We start from the raw sequence: 19603 nt of genomic DNA, 5'->3' as shown, positions 1-19603 counted from the left end.
ATACAAAAGACAATGATAATAGTTTTATTTAAACGTAAAAATCGCGATTACTTTGATAAGTAAGACGAATATGGATAAACGTACGGTCAACTTTGTTAGAAATTCTGAGGCAAAATTATTTAACATTTCCGGCGCCAACGACGGATATATTCGAACCGCAGGTCCAACGCCAAAGGCGGATTAATACGTTACAGACCACATGCAGAGCAACATAGACCTACGCGCATATCCATAAAGTTCAATTTCAGTTTTGATACTTTGGAGACGTGGTGTCTGATCAAAATGTTTAATAAAGGGCACTTGCCAACCCCATTTCACGGACGTGCTCGCACAGCTGACTTCGCGACAGACTGGGGTATGTGGTTGTGGACTGGGGGCTGGGGGCGAGCGAGCGTCCAGCGGGGCTCGAGTTATGGAGCGCTTATTATTATCAATTATTATTAGAGCAAAAAGGTTGAAGGATTGGTCAAGCAAATCTCGTCAGTAGAAAAAGGCGGCAAATTTAAAAAAAATGTAGGCGCGAAGGGTTATCGTCAAAGAAAATTTAAATTTCGTGCCTTTTTCTAATGACAAGATTTGCTTGACCAACTATAGTTTGTCAAAGGACTGTCTCATTTCAAACATAGACAGAGAGAATCATACTATCTTTGTCGTAGACTAGTACTAGCACCCAAAAGAAAAGGTTGAGTATAGTTTTTTTTGTTCTTATTTACTCACAATTTGGTTTAACCAACTATATATATATCCTGAAAACCGTCACATTACATTGTTTGGCTTAAAAGACTCGCATCCATGCCATAGTAGTATTAGTAGTAAAAAAAATATATTTGACTTGTTTACGATCCGAAATTACGAGATTAATTTTTTAGTTTAGTTAATTAAAACATTGACGAAAAGATAACGCGTTATCTAAAATAGGTCTTTTGACGTTTATCTGATATTCAAATCACTCTGATTTGCTCTTGCTCTAAGAAATCTTGTGAAAATCTTTCTTTTTTGTTATCAGTCATCATATCAAGATTATATCATATCTGTAATTCTCTAAAATTGCTCAACTAGTGTAAATTCGTAAACTAAGATGCTGATAACAAGACTGAACAATTTGCGGCGGTTATGCAAAGTGCCGTGGCGCGGGCTGGCGACGGCTCCAGAAGGGCCGGTAGTGTTCGAGAAGCTATCTGGCGAGGATAAGGGTATCGCGGTGTATGGGCTGAACGCCGGCGCCACGCGCAACGCGCTCAGCCACGACATGGTCGACGCTATGCGCGAGGTCAATCAGCTGTTGCGGGAGGATACTAAGATTTCTGTTGTCATACTGTACAGCTTGGTGCCTGGGATATTCTGCGCTGGTAAGCAATATCTGTGACGTTTTCAAGCAAAAGGTACCACATTGTCGCTTACCATAAGGACGAAATTAGATTGTATTTTTTACGAATAACCTGTCAGAGCGTCCTTATGTCAAGCTACAATGTGGTACCTTTTGATTGAAAACTACACATCTAGTCTTTTCGACAACAGTTTAATGTACATAGGTTTTTAACTCAGCAAATGTAGTAAGTAGTGTTCCATGAAGGGTCCCCGGCAAGCTCGGTTCTCCATGCAAAATTAGTTACGCTGTAATTTTAAAACAAGTAGCTAGCATAGAGTAACTTATACTAGAGCGGTACTGTCATAGTAAATTTTGTAACCCCAGTAAATTCACTATTCACTGATATGCGTTAAAATTGTTAAATAACAAACAAAACCGTCAACGCCATCTATACGACTGTAGGCCAAAACTAGTAGCACCCTCTGAACGAGAATCAAATTTTCTTGATTTTCGAGGCACGTTTTTTCCTTAGACTGTATCCATCTATTACGGAGTTATATCTATCTTTGTATCTAGTTTGCTCTGAAACTTTGTACTTAGAATAGGATAAGGTATATCTATGTCTGTAATTAGTTTATGTAGCTTCAGATACCATAATTAAAAAAATACAGTGAATTTAAATTTTTCATACAAAACTTGTTTTTGCTCTATTTCGTTTGTTTTATAAACTGGAGCTATATAAACTAATTAAAGACGCAGATATACCTCATGTCATTGTATGTGCATAGTTTCTTTACAATCCAACACATACTTTTAAAATGAGAACGAAACTCCGTTTGTATGGGAAGGTGAAATTCGCCTGAGCTTGTTGGGGACTCTTAAAAACTTAAAAATTTGTGAGAAATGATTAGTTAGAAATAAACACACTCTCCTTGTAAGTCTTGATAGTGCTACAATTACATTTATAACAATTTTAACACACTCACTGCGGCATGGGGCCAAAAGACCTGATACAAAGTATGGTTAAAGGAGTTATACTAATTGCCGCAGTAGTATAGTATTATATAATCTGTGCCGCAGTGAACATGTTAATCAAGATTTTGTCATCTGGCTAGTAATGACACCAGTTTACAAGGTCCTCCTAAGGCCCAGCCATACAAATGAAACAACCAAAATTTGCCACTGAAATTTGAACCTATAGTGCAGGGAACAGAGTTGATTTTTATTTGTTTGAAAATTTACCGAAACAAAAGTGCAACTGTTCGAATTGAATATGGTTTAAATTTTATCGAACCATATCGAACTGAAGAAGTACTATAGGTAGGACACTGGGCTTTAGGAGGTTAAGAAATAATGAAATAATGTTCACAACATATATTTTCAGGTGCAAACTTGAAAGAAAGGTTTAAAATGCCTGATGAAGAGGTTGCCAGATTTGTTCGAAGATTAAGAGAGACATTAATTGAAATTGAGGACCTTCCGATGCCAACGATTGCGGCCATTGAAGGAGTGGCTGTCGGAGGAGGCTTGGAGTTAGCACTAGCTTGTGACATCCGTGTGGCTGCAGAGACGGCAAAGTTGGGCCTGGTGGAGACAGGTCGGGGACTGATTCCTGGGGCTGGGGGTACGCAGAGACTACCCAGGGTCATCCATCCTAATATAGCTAAGGAGCTTATCTATACTTCCAGAATTATCAGTGGTGCTGAAGCCAAAGCTATGGGTAAGAGAACTACTAGATTTTTGAAATTGTAACAGTTCTTTCAACTCATTATTATTCGCAACGGCGGAACGTAATCGCGAAAAATAAGTTTTAAATTTACCTACGACGTTTCGAGGACGGCGTTGTGCCCGTGGTCTCGGAGAAGAGGTCGGAGAAGGGTTCCGTACCCAAAGGGTAAAAACAGGACCCTACTACTAAGACTCCGCTGTCCGTCTGTCTGTCACCATGCTGTATGTCATGAACCGTGATAACTAGACAGTTGAAATTTTTACAGATGATGTATTTCTGTTGCCACTATAACAACAAATACTAAAAAGTACGGAACCCTCGGTGCGCGAGTCCGACTCGCACTTGGCCGGTTTTTTTTTCAATGCTTATAATACTTTTTAATTGTTACCAGGCATCGCAAACCATGTTGTGCCACAGAACAGCAATAAGAATGCAGCTTACGAGAAGTCCTTAGAGCTGGCCCGGGAGATAATCCCCAACGCTCCAATAGCCCTCCGCTGCGCCAAGCAAGCCATCAACGAGGGTGTGCAGGGCAGCATCAAAGACGGCTATGAGGTGGAACAGAAGTTCTACGAGCAGAACATTCCTATGAAGGATCGGATTGAGGGCATGGTGTCGTTCATTGAGAAGAGGAAACCTGTATACAAGGGACACTAAAATCTTCACATCGGATCTGCACGTCGGAGCGCTGTCCTGCTCGCAAACCGATCCAGATCAGTGTTATAGTTATGACATACTATAGTTATGACTCATAACTATAGTTGGTCAAGCAAATCTTGTCAGTAGACAGTAGTTTTCTACTGACAAGATTTGCTTGACAGACTATATTGCTACTTTGGTGCCATATAAGTGCTACATACGTCTAATTAATTAATTACAACATAACTGTAATTATATAATGTCAGCGGCTGATCGTAAAATCAGGCAGATCATGAAATTCCTAGTCATGTCGTGGATCGTGAAAATCATTTTCATGATCCCTGAGATCTGAATCAACCTAAGGAACCCATCCTACCTATCTATAGGTTATGTGACTACCATTAAAATATTATACAGTATTTTTACAGTACATCTCTCCATTACGACACCCTGTGCTATAATAAGCGCATTACGTAACTACGTCGAAAATTTTAAGGGTATGTACTGTAAACACGTTGTACGATACACGTGCGAATAGGCAATTCGCAACTCGTGTCGATTTAGAACATTCCATTCGGTCGTGTTTTAAAATTCGCCACCCGATGCGAATTTCGCACTTGTATAGTAAATAACTAGTATTGATGGTGTAGTTATTACTGTTATTAGGAATGATTTCACTATTTTTAAGAAGAATATTAATAATTTGTTAAGTACAACGTTATTTAGATTGAATGTTATGTTATCTGACTGATATGTCATTTGTGCAATGTTATACATATTGAATTTTTATTCCATATATTTTGTAAACAATTTTCACTGTTATTGCATTTAAGAAAGGCAAATAAATAAATATTTTGTTATGTATAACAAAATTGATTTTCATTTGATTATTGCAAATAAAATTCGATAGTTTCTATAGGTAAAACTAACAGACGAAACTAACTTAGACCTTACATTATATATTCGGGTAATTCCGAATGTTAGGTAATTAAAAAAATAGACTAAAGCTCCGTCACAGACGTGAGAGACGTAGCGATGATATGTATTAACCTTTTGGACGCCAATGACGGATATATCGGCACCGCCGGTCCAACGCCAATGACCGATTAATCCGTCACAGACCACAGAGCAACATAAGACGTGCATGTGCATAAAGTTCAATTTCAGTTTTGACACTTCTGTGACGTGGCGTCCGATTGACAGCTTTTGTGTTTGAATAGCTAAGCACCACACACAACGATACCAAAATATATATCGCTCTCTGTCTAGCACCTACATTGTGAGAGACGAAATATAAATATACCGAGCTAACAAGATATCTTAAGATGCCTTGCTTTAAGATATCGTAATATACCAAAATATATATTATAGCTCGTGTGTGGACTAAATGTATCGTAAGATGCCTTGCTATATTATCGCTCCGTCTCTGACGGGCTTAATGTATAAATGTAATAGCCGACACTTTTGAAATAGGTAGTCTCAATTATCCAAATACACCTTACCCTTTTTTTGGTCACCTGTATATGTATACAACGGGTTAGGACCTACTCTCCTATATATTATACTACTCTTGACCTAGACTTACGTTTCTTCTATGTGGCTTTCCATCACAGAAGGATCTTTATGCTTCAAGCAAGTGTAATAGGGCGTTTCCATCTGAAATTTTTGAACAGAAATTCTTATAAAAACATTCTTATTGCAGATGAAGCATAAAAGGACCCTTCTCTGATAGAAAGCCACATATGACCAAGCCAATCCGTTAGGAATTTCCTTTCAAAAAACCCTTGGTTAAAATAAAACTCATCATAACAAATACTTAACACTTTATTAGTTACATGTGCCTGCTGAAAGCGGCGTATATTATTACAATATATTTATAAACTACAAATATGGAGTCACAAAACTTTCATAAGATTAAGAACGCTCCACCAATATAAATATTTGCACTGGATATTATCATAAATATTATCGATAAGGGCCCTCCACACTCAAGCGCGAACGCGAGTGTGGAGTCTAATCAGCGAAATCGACTCCACACTCGCGTTCGCGCCTTCGCGCCGCGTAGTCTGGAGCGAGCTTTACGAGTTTCATGTATTTAATAACATGAGGTCGTTGGAAGTAAATTGGTGTTATTTTAAAGTGAACCTTGTGCTGCGAAATAATTGGTCGAATTTAGGAGTTATAGGTCAAACCAAATTGTCAGTAAAGAACAAAAAAAATCTACTCATATTTTGGGTGCTAGTACTAGTGTAAGACAATGATAGTATGACTCTATCTGTGTTTGAAATGAGACAGTCCTTTGACAAACTATGGTACCTATGGGTGATTTAACTTATTCTTGTCACTCTTTGCCATGATTACGGCGGGGTCAAAAATCTGCGAAAATTGCGTTACGTAATATTTGAACGCCCCCTACGTACCCTGGATGACATTAGCAAATGGTCTGTGAACATAACCAAGATACGGTAAGACTACGGTTTGGTGTTCTCTAAACAATGTTTTGGGTTAATACCCAAGATATAAATACACCATAGATAACGCAAACGCATCTACTTCGCATCTCCGAACCCCGAGAAATCCTCGGGGTTGACTGTCGCTCTTGACAGTCCACGCGCGTCAGTTGTTACAGCCGGACGTCGGTGAAAACATAAAAAATACCTCGTTGCGTGATATTTAAACAGCAACAGCCCAAAAATTGCGAGCACCTAAAGGCAAAAACATATTTCCTATCACAGGTAAGTAATTTTAAAATTATATTATGCGTAAATTTTGTATAAAAAGTCGGCACGCTTGGTTTCAATACAAATCGTGATATTTGCGTCATATAGCGTATATGTATATTAAATCTGTTGTTAATAGCCTTTAAGCGCCACGCCTATCGTGTGTGGTCAATATTATTACTATAAAGCCATACTGAACAATGAAATTGTCGCCGTGTGCGACCAAAACGTCGTAAGCGCCGTAAAATTCATGGCGCTTACGCGTTTAGGTCGCGAGACTCACGCTCTGCTTCTATGATTTCTTGTCAAAACAACATATACTATGGCAGGCGTGGATCACTCCGCGATTTCGTCGTACGCTACAAGTATATGCGGCTTACACCAATTTTGGTGTCTAGCCATAGTAGTCGCCGCGCACCGCTACGGACGCCTGTTCGCGCTTGCGCCACCTAGCGGTCATATCTGTCGTAATAGACGCGTTTTGTTAGAGAGTGAATCTTCTGTACTTAATACGAGTATGTACTATTATTTTATTGTGACGTTACTAATAATAGTTCAATGTGCGGTGCGTCATTTCAAACCATAAGAGAGGCATGGGCACAGTGAATGACCTCTCGCTTTGTGTGGTAGGGCACAGGACAGCGGATGTAATTCCAGATCTAGAGCAGAGCCTAACTGGGGAAGTACCTCCACCTTACAGAAAACCGCAGCCAAATAACACTAGACCCTACTCATAGTGTTGTGTTCCTGCCGGTGAGTAAGGTTGCCAGAGCTCAACGAGGGAGAGGAGTGTTAGGGTCGGCAACGCGCATGTAACTCATGCTACGGAGACTGCTTAACATCAGGCGGGCCGTATGCTTGTTTGCCACCGACGTAGTGTAAAAAAAAAACCGTGTCGGAAAGCACGTAGGTTGAATATAGGGTATTTGGCTACTAGTCAAATCAGTTTCTTTTTTCGAACTGTCAAAACGATTTTGCTACTATGGAATTTATATGAAACACTAGCATGTGACGTCACAATCAAATCGCCTACTCTTTATAGTGTTATGTGACACGTCTACACTTGAAAGCTCCGAAAGGCTCCAATTATCAGGCGGTCCGAATGCTTGTTTGTCACCGGCGCGCGGCGTGGCGTAAACGATATTCTAAATGTTTTTTTATTTATTATTCTAAATATTTGTGGCTTTCCATTAGAGAAGGGTCAATAAGGACGTTTCTATCGGAATTTCAGATGGAAACGTCCGTATTACGTTTAAAGCATAAGGATCCTTCTGTGTTGGAAAGCCACATTTGATTCACTATTCTCTCGAAAAACCTTTTAACTTTTGGGACCAAGTAAGGGTGGTCCATGTGTCCAATGTGCATTGCGTCTCACTCTCTCATTGAGCAAAATGTGAGACGCAAATACCTACACATTGGATAAGGGTTTTCATCCATACTAATATAATAAATGCGAAAGTGTGTCTGTCTGTCTGTTACCTCTTCACGCTTAAACCGCTGAAGCTGAACCGATTTAGTTGAAATTTGGTATACAGATAGTTTGAGTCCCGGGGATATAGGATACTTTTTATCCCAGAACTCACCCCTCAAGTGGGTGAAAAGGGGGGTGGAAATTTGTATGGGGAATCAGTAACCGCTGAAACGATTTAGATGAAACTTGGTATGGGGATAGTTGGAGCTGTGGGGAAGGATATGTAATATTTTTTATCCCCGAAATCATCCCTTAAGGGTGTAAAAAATGGGGTGGAAATTTATAGAGTGGACCAATTGGGGGATGAAAAAGAGAGTGGATTTAAAAGAAGATTTGTTTAAAATTAAGGTACCCAAATTACTAATTCCACGCAGACAAAGTCGCGGGCAAAAGTACTCCATAAAATTGACCATCATTATTTTCAAAGGCATATCGTAGCCATTTCGTTGTCGATACGTTTTCTCACTTTTCTCTATCACACTCACTTGATAGAAAAAAAAAGAAATGTGACCGTTATAACCTATAGGCCATAAACCTAAACCTGGTTTAGAATTCGAATTCAGAATTAGATGGAGTACCTAAACTGACATTTGCGGGCGTGTATTTAATGGGATTACTATAGTTGGTGAAACCAAATTGTAAGTAAATAAGAACAAAAAAAAACTATACCCGTTTTTTTTTGGGTGCTAGTACTAGTGTAAGACAAAGATAGTATGATTCTCTCTGTCTACGTTTGAAATGAGACAGTCGTTTGACAAACTATATAGTAGGAATAAAGAGTAGGATTTATAATAATGCTACTTATCCTACTCTCTATTTAATATCTTGGCATTAAGGTGTTATTTCTTTTTTATTAAAATTTCACTGAAAATCAAGAATTACAAAAGAGCTGTCAGTTTACTGTACCTAAACTAAAGTGTTTTATTTTTAATAGAGAGGTAATCTCAGAAAAAAACGTGCCGCCTAGTTTGACGTAGTATAGGTAGTACCATCTGTTACGGGTACCTACAGACTAATGACTATACATACGCCATGTTTTGTGCCAGTGAGTTGTCAAACGTCAACTTTTGACAGCCAAAATTACTGCAACAATTAAATACGGAATTGTTTGTTGTAGGTTCGGTTCCCAGCCTATCCTTCCACAAAATCAAAATTTAACCGAACATTCTCGTCTCACAAGTCAAAAGTCTACACCTCGACATTGACAGAATCCACTTTGCTAAATTTAGCTAGGAGTTAAAGCCATGAATAAAAAAAAAAATCGGAACCGTACACCGCCATCACAATTTACAGTTACACAATCAATGTATCTTTGCTAATAATAAATATCACTTTAGTAATAATGATATAACCCAATAACCGCAAAAATCGCAAAATATATCAATAAAAAAATACTCACAAGTCACAACCGGCGAAAAAGTAAAGTAGAAATCTTAAATTTAAAGTCACAATTGGTAAGTGTATTCCCGTTTGTCCCCGCCTCACGTGACCGCCGCCAGCCGTACATGAGGCGGAAGGAAATGATTTATGTGAATGTATTTATTCCCATCTGTGCTCGGCGGGGACACATGGGAATACACAAAATAATATTATAAATACAATTTGAGACAGTACCGGTAGATTTTTACATTATATGTAATTAAAAAAAGGCTTATTTTTGTATTTATGAGAATTATGAGTGTCATTAAATAGTTTTCATTATTGAATCACAATTTTAAAACATCTAAAATAATTATAATTCACCAAAAATGAAGTTAAAGCCTGACCAGTAATATGATCATTGTCAAGAGGGCGCTGTTATTCTCATGTATAGGGTGACAGTTCAGTATATGAAAAAATTAGTTCCAGTGAAATTCCGCAACATGGCGCGTGATTATATATTACTGGTATGGCTTTATACCGGTACCTAAAAGTCCCTATTAGAGACAAAATAAATAAGTAGTCATTAGGTAATAAGCAGTTGAGTTTTCAATAGATTAACAAGTGAGTCAGGTTGAAACAAGACTCGGAACCGGTATTGAAGTACCTGTTAAAATCGTTCCAAATCCGTTATTTTATTTCGTTCATTAAAAACCGGTTAATTGATGGAACGCGAACCAAAAAAAATCTTTCTATCTTCTAACCGGTAAAAACAGGGAACGGGATTTTATGGTTCGAGGGCAACGATATAATACCGGTTACTCTCATCTCTCGGAGACTCTCGGCTAAACTCGTTGTCATACGTGAAAGAACAGCAAAACTTACTCGTTCTATCTTGCTTCGATATTTTCAATTTAACCGGTTAATTTCGTTCCTCAAAAACGAAATGAGAACGTATTTGGCATAAACCGTCATTTCAAAAGAACAGTACTTTAACTGGTACCCCAAACATAAACGAAATCCTTTTCGTTCCCGGGTGAATGAACGAAACCGGTTTGAAAAAAAAGCGGTTTCCGAGCCCTGGGTTGAAACTTTGGAACTCCAATTTTATAAAAAAAAAATACAAATGATTTTATCTATATAAATATAACTCGCAGGGGGTTTTGAAATACCTTAAAATTTAATTAGGGTAGACTGCAGGTGCAGGCTGATTCTGAAATATTTCTGATACTTGCTTGAATGTCTTATAGTCGACGACCGGTCTGGCCTAGTGGGTAGTGACCCTGCCTGTGAAGCCGATGGTCCTGGGTTCGAATCCCGGTAAGGGCATTTATTTGTGTGATGAGCACAGATATTTGCTCCTGAGTCATGGGTGTCTTCTATGTATTTATATATTATATATATCGTTGTCTGAGTACCCATAACACAAGCCTCCTTGGGCTTACCGTGGGACTTAGTCAATCTGTGTAAGAATGTCCTATAATATTTATTTATTTATTATTTATTTATACTGGCATAAAAAAAATTACGTTTTGAACAATCTAAAAACGGATTACGATGAAATTTATCAGATTTATTAGATGGTTGTTTTGATCTCGAATTGACGTATAGATACTGTAGGTAAATGGTATGATAGTTTTTATCTTTCTACTACGTATCATAATAGACCGCGAACCAGGCGCAAATTTTGTCAGTCACTGCATCGTCTGCATCCAAAGCGATAACTCGTTAAGTGGTTAAGGGCGATGTGTAATGAACCCTCGTGGAAGTCAGCTGCTGCTCTGTTGGTGGGTTAAGGAAAAGCAGCAACAGTAAAAAAATTAGTCATCAAATCAGATTTAAACTTTGTCGGACTATAGGTAGTTTAGATGTTAATTATTATTTATTATTCTGACATTATTTATTCTTATTTAATGAATTTTGATTATATTGATTCAAAAATGTCCTAAATTATGTGTTAGGTATTTATTTAATTCAATATTTGCATGCCTGTATGTGGGCCGAATACACTGAGCAAATAAACTGTATTACCAACTAATCAAAAACTAAGAACAAATTAAATTACTTTCTTATGAAAAATTATATTTATTTCGTTATATTTATTTCGTTTATAATCAAAAACTGTATTCTGGCAAATAAATTATTTGATCGATCGATTGTTATTGGGAATTATAAAATCGTCAGCCGGTCATATCGCGGTGAAAGAACTTGTGGTTTTAACCGCATTTTACGTACATTTTGACCACGAAAATGTTGGTCAGACTAATAGCGTTATTCATAAACGCGTTACTGGCCTGAATTAGGTATAAATCGTTTGTCTTTATCTGTCATTTTGACTTATGTATTTGTAAGAAAGGGATATAACATAATTTTAACTAAATCATGTCCGTAAAGTTTAACGAATAAGTATAGAAATATTTCCCAATGAGCCTGCGCTTACGTGTCTAGTTATCGGGCGGGTTGTCGAAGTAGTCTATCCTGGGCTTCGCCTGCGCCTGCGCTTGTTGCTGCTCGGCCTTCTGCGCGCGCGCAGCCCACGCGTTGGTCGATGTTAGCGTCGCCCAGCCACTGCCCGACCTGGGGAATAGTTTCGTGTGTTACTGGCATAGACATATATACAGTACCGGCCAATAATAAATAATAATAATAAATATTATAGGACATTCTTACACAGATTGACTAAGTCCCACAGTAAGCTCAAGAAGGCTTGTGTTGTGGGTACTTAGACAACGATATATATAATATACAAATACATAGAAAACACCCAAGACTCAGGAACAAATATCTGTGTTCATCACACAAATAAATTCCCTTACCGGGATTCGAACCCAGGACCATCGGCTTCACAGGCAGGGTCACTACCCACTAGGCCAGATCGGTCGTTAATAATATAATATATCACCTATTTTACTAGTCATTTTATACAAATATATGATGAATATTGCAATGAAATACTGTGAATTACAATAGGATACTCAGCATATTACTAAAAAACCTCTAACAAAAAAATGAAGTCAACAATACATTTAAAAAAAAAAACCTCTGAAGAAACCATTACATGAGACCAATTTTTCTCATCGCCCGTACAAAGGAATACTACTAGGCTACCTAAAACAGTGAGGTGAAAGTCAGTAACAAATATAACAAAATAATTATACTGTAAAAATATGAAGATGATATATTATTGGCCGGTACAGGTAGTATATACAAATAGTTATAGACATGAAACCGAGAGACCAGGGGTAAGAGAAAGACATAATTATAAATTGACAGTTTCATGCATGGCAGCATAATCCTTTTTCTCTTTCACTCTTATAAATTTCGGTATTTCGCCATCGCCTCCTTGCTATACCTAATGCCATAATCCGACAATGAAAAAATGCCAAAAGCGACAAAGACAAAGCATGGCTGTTGCGAATGCAACTTTTTATTTATATAAACTCTTCCTAGCAGTAGCTAAACGCAGCCGTCGGGCTCGGTTAGTATGTGGAGGCTTTTTTAAAACACCAATAGGAGCGCTCCACATCATTTGTATCGCGGCCAATTAGAGGCACCTAAATTTAAACCACTTTTTTACTGTTCGATTTTGCTTAATCACTTTTTCATCAGCCTCCATACCACAACCACCACTTCTACACTTTTTAACCGTTTTGTCAACTGTACCTTGTAACCAGTACCTACTGAAATTATATTAGTTCAAATCGAAGTCTTTTTATTTGAGTCGTCGAGACCTGCACGGCGGCTACAATGGCACTATTTTCTCTTTCCTCTTATAGGAATCGCAATAAGACTATCTTTCTCTATCAAAGAGTGTCAGGCCCTTGGTTACTGGAGTGAGGGCAAAGGCCCTGGTGGCTCTGTAATGGCTTCTTTACTCGATGGCCCAGCGTAGGCTAGTCCAAGGGACGCATTTATGCGTTAGAGGAAGCAAGTGATATTGCTATCTCATTCCACTGCATAGGTGTGTCAGGAGCCATAAGCTGTAGACTTCGTGATCCCTATGGATCCGCCATTAAAAAAAACTCCAAAAATTTAATCAACAAATAATAGGAGCGATTGGCCAATTTACGGTATATTTTTTTATTTGTCCCCGAACCATAAACCGAACCGAATGTCATGACCAGATCTTAGAATTAGCTCCATGCATGTTTTTTTTTCATTTTTGTAATCATAAACCATCACATTATTTTATTAAAAAATATTTAAAATTTTGAGCGGTTGAAACGCTCATAATTTTTGGCGCGAATTCGACAGGGCGTGATGACGACACAAGTTGGATGGTCCAACTGACGTTTGCTACTAATGACACTTATGTGAACTAATCTGTCGAACGCGTGACGTCTCGAGACGTTTCGCTCACTAGCTTTTCGCGGGCAAATTTTTGTACTTTTTTATTTATAATTTTAAGCAATTAAATGTTTTTAATAACGGAAATGCATTTCGAATTAAAAATATTTCGTTCAAATATAAACTTCATGCATGAGGCTAATTGATAATTATCAAATTCTATAATCTGACCACGACAAGTCTTATTGAGCTTACTGTGGGACTAGGTCGATCTATGTAACATATAATGTTTATTAATTATTTATACTGACTTTGCGCTTGTGGATTGCGCAGGCGCAGGTGCGGCCGGCGCTCGCAGCACTGGCCCGGGCACGCGCCGTTTGCCGTTCTCTCTAGCTAGCACTTCCAATACACTCATAGCTGGCAGCCACGACTGAAACAGAAATGATCGTTTTACAAAAAAATTCAACGAAGCAAATATCGGTCCCGGGCGAAGCGAGTATGCGGAACAACGCCATCTAGCGTGAAATTCGTCAACTAAAACGAGGCACCAACAAACACTACAACTAAGAGCAAAATAAATTTAAAAGTGGAAAAATTACTGCCTTGGGTGAGACTTGAACTCACGGCCTCTGGATCAAGTCTCACCCAAGGCAGTAATTTTTCCACTTTCCACTTATAAATTTATTCTAAGCTTAATAACATCGCTCGCAAACGTTTCTGCTTGTTAAAAAATAATTAAGAGCAAAATGTTCATGCTTTGGGTCCTTATTTCAAGAAAAATTTAAACAGCGCAATGCAGGATTCCGGCTTATACGGTACAGCGCCGTCTAGCGTGCAATTCGTTAACTAAAAACGAGGCGCGGAGTGTTAGGAAGAGATATATCCCTCCTCCCCGAAATTACTATCATCATCTATACATAAATTATCTGTTTCATAATTTTTCTAACCGCTAGAGAATGCCATTACGCAGTAAGTCCGACTTTTGTACTTTTTTTGATGTGCAATAAAGTTTAAAATAACAAAATAAATAAACTAACAAAAACAAAATGTTAATGCTTTGGGTAATTTTTTTTAAGATAAATGTAACAGCGCGACGCAGGATTCCGGCATACACGGTCAGCGCCATCTAACGAGTAATTCGTTAACTAAAAACGAAGCGCTCAGTTTTTCGCTTTCAGCACACAACGCTGCAGATTAATGCTGTCCTGCTCGCACTCGCAGCGTGAGACATACCTTCTCCTTGTCGGCGGTGGCGACGACGTTGCGATTCGGCTCGGCGTCGTACGCGACAGACTCACAGCCGAACTGCTCGCACATCTCGTGTATGAACTGACGTTTCTGCCAGTTGCATGACGGGAAGGAGTGGGCGCGTGTCTTCTGTTTCGACTGCGGAAAAATACGTCAACTTAGCCTCTGCGTATCAAGTATAGTTTGGAAAACTAATTATATCAATAGAAGAAGGCGGCAATTTTAAAAATAAGTTAAGTCGAGCTCTCAAACAAATTTTCTACTATTTCTACTGACAAATTGGTTTGCCAAACTACATTTTAGCTCGTTCATTAGATTATTAATTTATGGTACTCTTTAACTCTTTTAAAAATAAGAAATGTTTTTATAGGTCCACCAACTCATCGTTCAAGCCATAGTCACGGTTGCAGGTTTGTTACCTTCTTAACTTGTTGGGGTTGCGGGTCTGCTATCTTCTTGTCTAATCGGGATTGCAGGTAAGTTAGTTGCTTGATTAGTTGAGGTTGAGGGCTGTTAGCTTTTTAGTTAGTTGGGGTTGCGGGTCTGTTACCTAGTTGGCTAATTGGGGTTGCGGGTTTGTTACCTTCTTAACTTGTTGGGGTTGCGGGTCTGTTACCTTCTTGGCTAATTGGGGTTGCAGGTCTCTTACTTTCATGGCTATTTGGGGTTGATTGTCTGTTACTTTGTTCGCTAGTTGGGGTCGCGGGTGTCCTGTCACTGTAGCGCGGCTGCAGCTTGGCCGACACGTCCGGGTTGCGGGTCTGCTACTCTCTCGGCTAGTCGGGGTTGCGGTTACCTTCTTGGCGAGCTGCACGAGCTCGGTGAGCTTGTCGTGCACCTGGCGCGCGAAGGCGGGCTCGCGGGCGGCGAGCGCGCGCACGTGCTCGCTGTAGCGCGGCTGCAGCTTGGCCGACACGTCCGGGTTGCGGGTCTGCTACTCTCTCGGCTAGTCGGGGTTGCGGTTACCTTCTTGGCGAGCTGCACGAGCTCGGTGAGCTTGTCGTGCACCTGGCGCGCGAAGGCGGGCTCGCGGGCGGCGAGCGCGCGCACGTGCTCGCTGTAGCGCGGCTGCAGCTTGGCCGACACGTCCGGGTTGCGGGTCTGCTACTCTCTCGGCTAGTCGGGGTTGCGGTTACCTTCTTGGCGAGCTGCACGAGCTCGGTGAGCTTGTCGTGCACCTGGCGCGCGAAGGCGGGCTCGCGGGCGGCGAGCGCGCGCACGTGCTCGCTGTAGCGCGGCTGCAGCTTGGCCGACACGTCCGGGTTGCGGGTCTGCTACTCTCTCGGCTAGTCGGGGTTGCGGTTACCTTCTTGGCGAGCTGCACGAGCTCGGTGAGCTTGTCGTGCACCTGGCGCGCGAAGGCGGGCTCGCGGGCGGCGAGCGCGCGCACGTGCTCGCTGTAGCGCGGCTGCAGCTTGGCCGACACGTCCGGGTTGCGGGTCTGCTACTCTCTCGGCTAGTCGGGGTTGCGGTTACCTTCTTGGCGAGCTGCACGAGCTCGGTGAGCTTGTCGTGCACCTGGCGCGCGAAGGCGGGCTCGCGGGCGGCGAGCGCGCGCACGTGCTCGCTGTAGCGCGGCTGCAGCTTGGCCGACACGTCCGGGTTGCGGGTCTGCTACTCTCTCGGCTAGTCGGGGTTGCGGTTACCTTCTTGGCGAGCTGCACGAGCTCGGTGAGCTTGTCGTGCACCTGGCGCGCGAAGGCGGGCTCGCGGGCGGCGAGCGCGCGCACGTGCTCGCTGTAGCGCGGCTGCAGCTTGGCCGACACGTCCGGGTTGCGGGTCTGCTACTCTCTCGGCTAGTCGGGGTTGCGGTTACCTTCTTGGCGAGCTGCACGAGCTCGGTGAGCTTGTCGTGCACCTGGCGCGCGAAGGCGGGCTCGCGGGCGGCGAGCGCGCGCACGTGCTCGCTGTAGCGCGGCTGCAGCTTGGCCGACACGTCCGGGTTGCGGGTCTGCTACTCTCTCGGCTAGTCGGGGTTGCGGTTACCTTCTTGGCGAGCTGCACGAGCTCGGTGAGCTTGTCGTGCACCTGGCGCGCGAAGGCGGGCTCGCGGGCGGCGAGCGCGCGCACGTGCTCGCTGTAGCGCGGCTGCAGCTTGGCCGACACGTCCGGGTTGCGGGTCTGCTACTCTCTCGGCTAGTCGGGGTTGCGGTTACCTTCTTGGCGAGCTGCACGAGCTCGGTGAGCTTGTCGTGCACCTGGCGCGCGAAGGCGGGCTCGCGGGCGGCGAGCGCGCGCACGTGCTCGCTGTAGCGCGGCTGCAGCTTGGCCGACACGTCCGGGTTGCGGGTCTGCTACTCTCTCGGCTAGTCGGGGTTGCGGTTACCTTCTTGGCGAGCTGCACGAGCTCGGTGAGCTTGTCGTGCACCTGGCGCGCGAAGGCGGGCTCGCGGGCGGCGAGCGCGCGCACGTGCTCGCTGTAGCGCGGCTGCAGCTTGGCCGACACGTCCGGGTTGCGGGTCTGCTACTCTCTCGGCTAGTCGGGGTTGCGGTTACCTTCTTGGCGAGCTGCACGAGCTCGGTGAGCTTGTCGTGCACCTGGCGCGCGAAGGCGGGCTCGCGGGCGGCGAGCGCGCGCACGTGCTCGCTGTAGCGCGGCTGCAGCTTGGCCGACACGTCCGGGTTGCGGGTCTGCTACTCTCTCGGCTAGTCGGGGTTGCGGTTACCTTCTTGGCGAGCTGCACGAGCTCGGTGAGCTTGTCGTGCACCTGGCGCGCGAAGGCGGGCTCGCGGGCGGCGAGCGCGCGCACGTGCTCGCTGTAGCGCGGCTGCAGCTTGGCCGACACGTCCGGGTTGCGGGTCTGCTACTCTCTCGGCTAGTCGGGGTTGCGGTTACCTTCTTGGCGAGCTGCACGAGCTCGGTGAGCTTGTCGTGCACCTGGCGCGCGAAGGCGGGCTCGCGGGCGGCGAGCGCGCGCACGTGCTCGCTGTAGCGCGGCTGCAGCTTGGCCGACACGTCCGGGTTGCGGGTCTGCTACTCTCTCGGCTAGTCGGGGTTGCGGTTACCTTCTTGGCGAGCTGCACGAGCTCGGTGAGCTTGTCGTGCACCTGGCGCGCGAAGGCGGGCTCGCGGGCGGCGAGCGCGCGCACGTGCTCGCTGTAGCGCGGCTGCAGCTTGGCCGACACGTCCGGGTTGCGGGTCTGCTACTCTCTCGGCTAGTCGGGGTTGCGGTTACCTTCTTGGCGAGCTGCACGAGCTCGGTGAGCTTGTCGTGCACCTGGCGCGCGAAGGCGGGCTCGCGGGCGGCGAGCGCGCGCACGTGCTCGCTGTAGCGCGGCTGCAGCTTGGCCGACACGTCCGGGTTGCGGGTCTGCTACTCTCTCGGCTAGTCGGGGTTGCGGTTACCTTCTTGGCGAGCTGCACGAGCTCGGTGAGCTTGTCGTGCACCTGGCGCGCGAAGGCGGGCTCGCGGGCGGCGAGCGCGCGCACGTGCTCGCTGTAGCGCGGCTGCAGCTTGGCCGACACGTCCGGGTTGCGGGTCTGCTACTCTCTCGGCTAGTCGGGGTTGCGGTTACCTTCTTGGCGAGCTGCACGAGCTCGGTGAGCTTGTCGTGCACCTGGCGCGCGAAGGCGGGCTCGCGGGCGGCGAGCGCGCGCACGTGCTCGCTGTAGCGCGGCTGCAGCTTGGCCGACACGTCCGGGTTGCGGGTCTGCTACTCTCTCGGCTAGTCGGGGTTGCGGTTACCTTCTTGGCGAGCTGCACGAGCTCGGTGAGCTTGTCGTGCACCTGGCGCGCGAAGGCGGGCTCGCGGGCGGCGAGCGCGCGCACGTGCTCGCTGTAGCGCGGCTGCAGCTTGGCCGACACGTCCGGGTTGCGGGTCTGCTACTCTCTCGGCTAGTCGGGGTTGCGGTTACCTTCTTGGCGAGCTGCACGAGCTCGGTGAGCTTGTCGTGCACCTGGCGCGCGAAGGCGGGCTCGCGGGCGGCGAGCGCGCGCACGTGCTCGCTGTAGCGCGGCTGCAGCTTGGCCGACACGTCCGGGTTGCGGGTCTGCTACTCTCTCGGCTAGTCGGGGTTGCGGTTACCTTCTTGGCGAGCTGCACGAGCTCGGTGAGCTTGTCGTGCACCTGGCGCGCGAAGGCGGGCTCGCGGGCGGCGAGCGCGCGCACGTGCTCGCTGTAGCGCGGCTGCAGCTTGGCCGACACGTCCGGGTTGCGGGTCTGCTACTCTCTCGGCTAGTCGGGGTTGCGGTTACCTTCTTGGCGAGCTGCACGAGCTCGGTGAGCTTGTCGTGCACCTGGCGCGCGAAGGCGGGCTCGCGGGCGGCGAGCGCGCGCACGTGCTCGCTGTAGCGCGGCTGCAGCTTGGCCGACACGTCCGGGTTGCGGGTCTGCTACTCTCTCGGCTAGTCGGGGTTGCGGTTACCTTCTTGGCGAGCTGCACGAGCTCGGTGAGCTTGTCGTGCACCTGGCGCGCGAAGGCGGGCTCGCGGGCGGCGAGCGCGCGCACGTGCTCGCTGTAGCGCGGCTGCAGCTTGGCCGACACGTCCGGGTTGCGGGTCTGCTACTCTCTCGGCTAGTCGGGGTTGCGGTTACCTTCTTGGCGAGCTGCACGAGCTCGGTGAGCTTGTCGTGCACCTGGCGCGCGAAGGCGGGCTCGCGGGCGGCGAGCGCGCGCACGTGCTCGCTGTAGCGCGGCTGCAGCTTGGCCGACACGTCCGGGTTGCGGGTCTGCTACTCTCTCGGCTAGTCGGGGTTGCGGTTACCTTCTTGGCGAGCTGCACGAGCTCGGTGAGCTTGTCGTGCACCTGGCGCGCGAAGGCGGGCTCGCGGGCGGCGAGCGCGCGCACGTGCTCGCTGTAGCGCGGCTGCAGCTTGGCCGACACGTCCGGGTTGCG

At 45.1% G+C, this 19603-nt stretch overlaps 2 protein-coding genes across 2 annotated transcripts in view; one reads left to right on the top strand and one right to left on the bottom strand.

Annotated features, from left to right (window-relative positions):
• Positions 1-846: 846 nt before the first annotated feature.
• Positions 847-3917, top strand: LOC134744049 (methylglutaconyl-CoA hydratase, mitochondrial). The gene is made up of 3 exons (XM_063677710.1): positions 847-1349; positions 2694-3029; positions 3430-3917. The coding sequence occupies exons 1-3, from the start codon at positions 1079-1081 to the stop codon at positions 3693-3695; spliced, it is 873 nt and encodes a 290-aa protein (XP_063533780.1). The 5' UTR covers positions 847-1078; the 3' UTR covers positions 3696-3917.
• A 1566-nt stretch (positions 3918-5483) lies between these two features.
• LOC134743978 (uncharacterized) overlaps positions 5484-19603 on the bottom strand; it is a 32493-nt gene continuing 18373 nt past the window's right edge. The window contains exons 30-56 of the mRNA XM_063677609.1: positions 19472-19579; positions 19302-19409; positions 19132-19239; positions 18962-19069; positions 18792-18899; positions 18622-18729; positions 18452-18559; positions 18282-18389; positions 18112-18219; positions 17942-18049; positions 17772-17879; positions 17602-17709; positions 17432-17539; positions 17262-17369; positions 17092-17199; positions 16922-17029; positions 16752-16859; positions 16582-16689; positions 16412-16519; positions 16242-16349; positions 16072-16179; positions 15902-16009; positions 15732-15839; positions 15562-15699; positions 14751-14903; positions 13826-13947; positions 5484-11804 (exon numbers count right to left, since the gene is read on the bottom strand). Of these exons, the coding sequence (XP_063533679.1) occupies positions 11672-11804; positions 13826-13947; positions 14751-14903; positions 15562-15699; positions 15732-15839; positions 15902-16009; positions 16072-16179; positions 16242-16349; positions 16412-16519; positions 16582-16689; positions 16752-16859; positions 16922-17029; positions 17092-17199; positions 17262-17369; positions 17432-17539; positions 17602-17709; positions 17772-17879; positions 17942-18049; positions 18112-18219; positions 18282-18389; positions 18452-18559; positions 18622-18729; positions 18792-18899; positions 18962-19069; positions 19132-19239; positions 19302-19409; positions 19472-19579 (3030 nt within the window). The 3' untranslated portion in view covers positions 5484-11671. The remainder of the gene's footprint in view (positions 11805-13825; positions 13948-14750; positions 14904-15561; positions 15700-15731; positions 15840-15901; positions 16010-16071; positions 16180-16241; positions 16350-16411; positions 16520-16581; positions 16690-16751; positions 16860-16921; positions 17030-17091; positions 17200-17261; positions 17370-17431; positions 17540-17601; positions 17710-17771; positions 17880-17941; positions 18050-18111; positions 18220-18281; positions 18390-18451; positions 18560-18621; positions 18730-18791; positions 18900-18961; positions 19070-19131; positions 19240-19301; positions 19410-19471; positions 19580-19603) is intronic.

The sequence above is a fragment of the Cydia strobilella genome, chromosome 9 (assembly GCF_947568885.1).
Source record: "Cydia strobilella chromosome 9, ilCydStro3.1, whole genome shotgun sequence".
NCBI lineage: Eukaryota > Metazoa > Arthropoda > Insecta > Lepidoptera > Tortricidae > Cydia > Cydia strobilella.
The sequence above is the reverse complement of the archived record's forward strand: the minus strand, read 5'-3'. Positions and strand labels throughout refer to the sequence as shown.

Bases quoted from the DNA above. Each gene is read 5' to 3' on its own strand.
- LOC134744049 (XM_063677710.1), top strand. From the start codon at position 1,079: ATGCTGATAACAAGACTGAACAATTTGCGGCGGTTATGCAAAGTGCCG. The intron at 1,350-2,693 runs GTAAGCAATATC...ATATATTTTCAG, and splicing joins GCCTGGGATATTCTGCGCTG to GTGCAAACTTGAAAGAAAGG. The intron at 3,030-3,429 runs GTAAGAGAACTA...AATTGTTACCAG, and splicing joins TGCTGAAGCCAAAGCTATGG to GCATCGCAAACCATGTTGTG.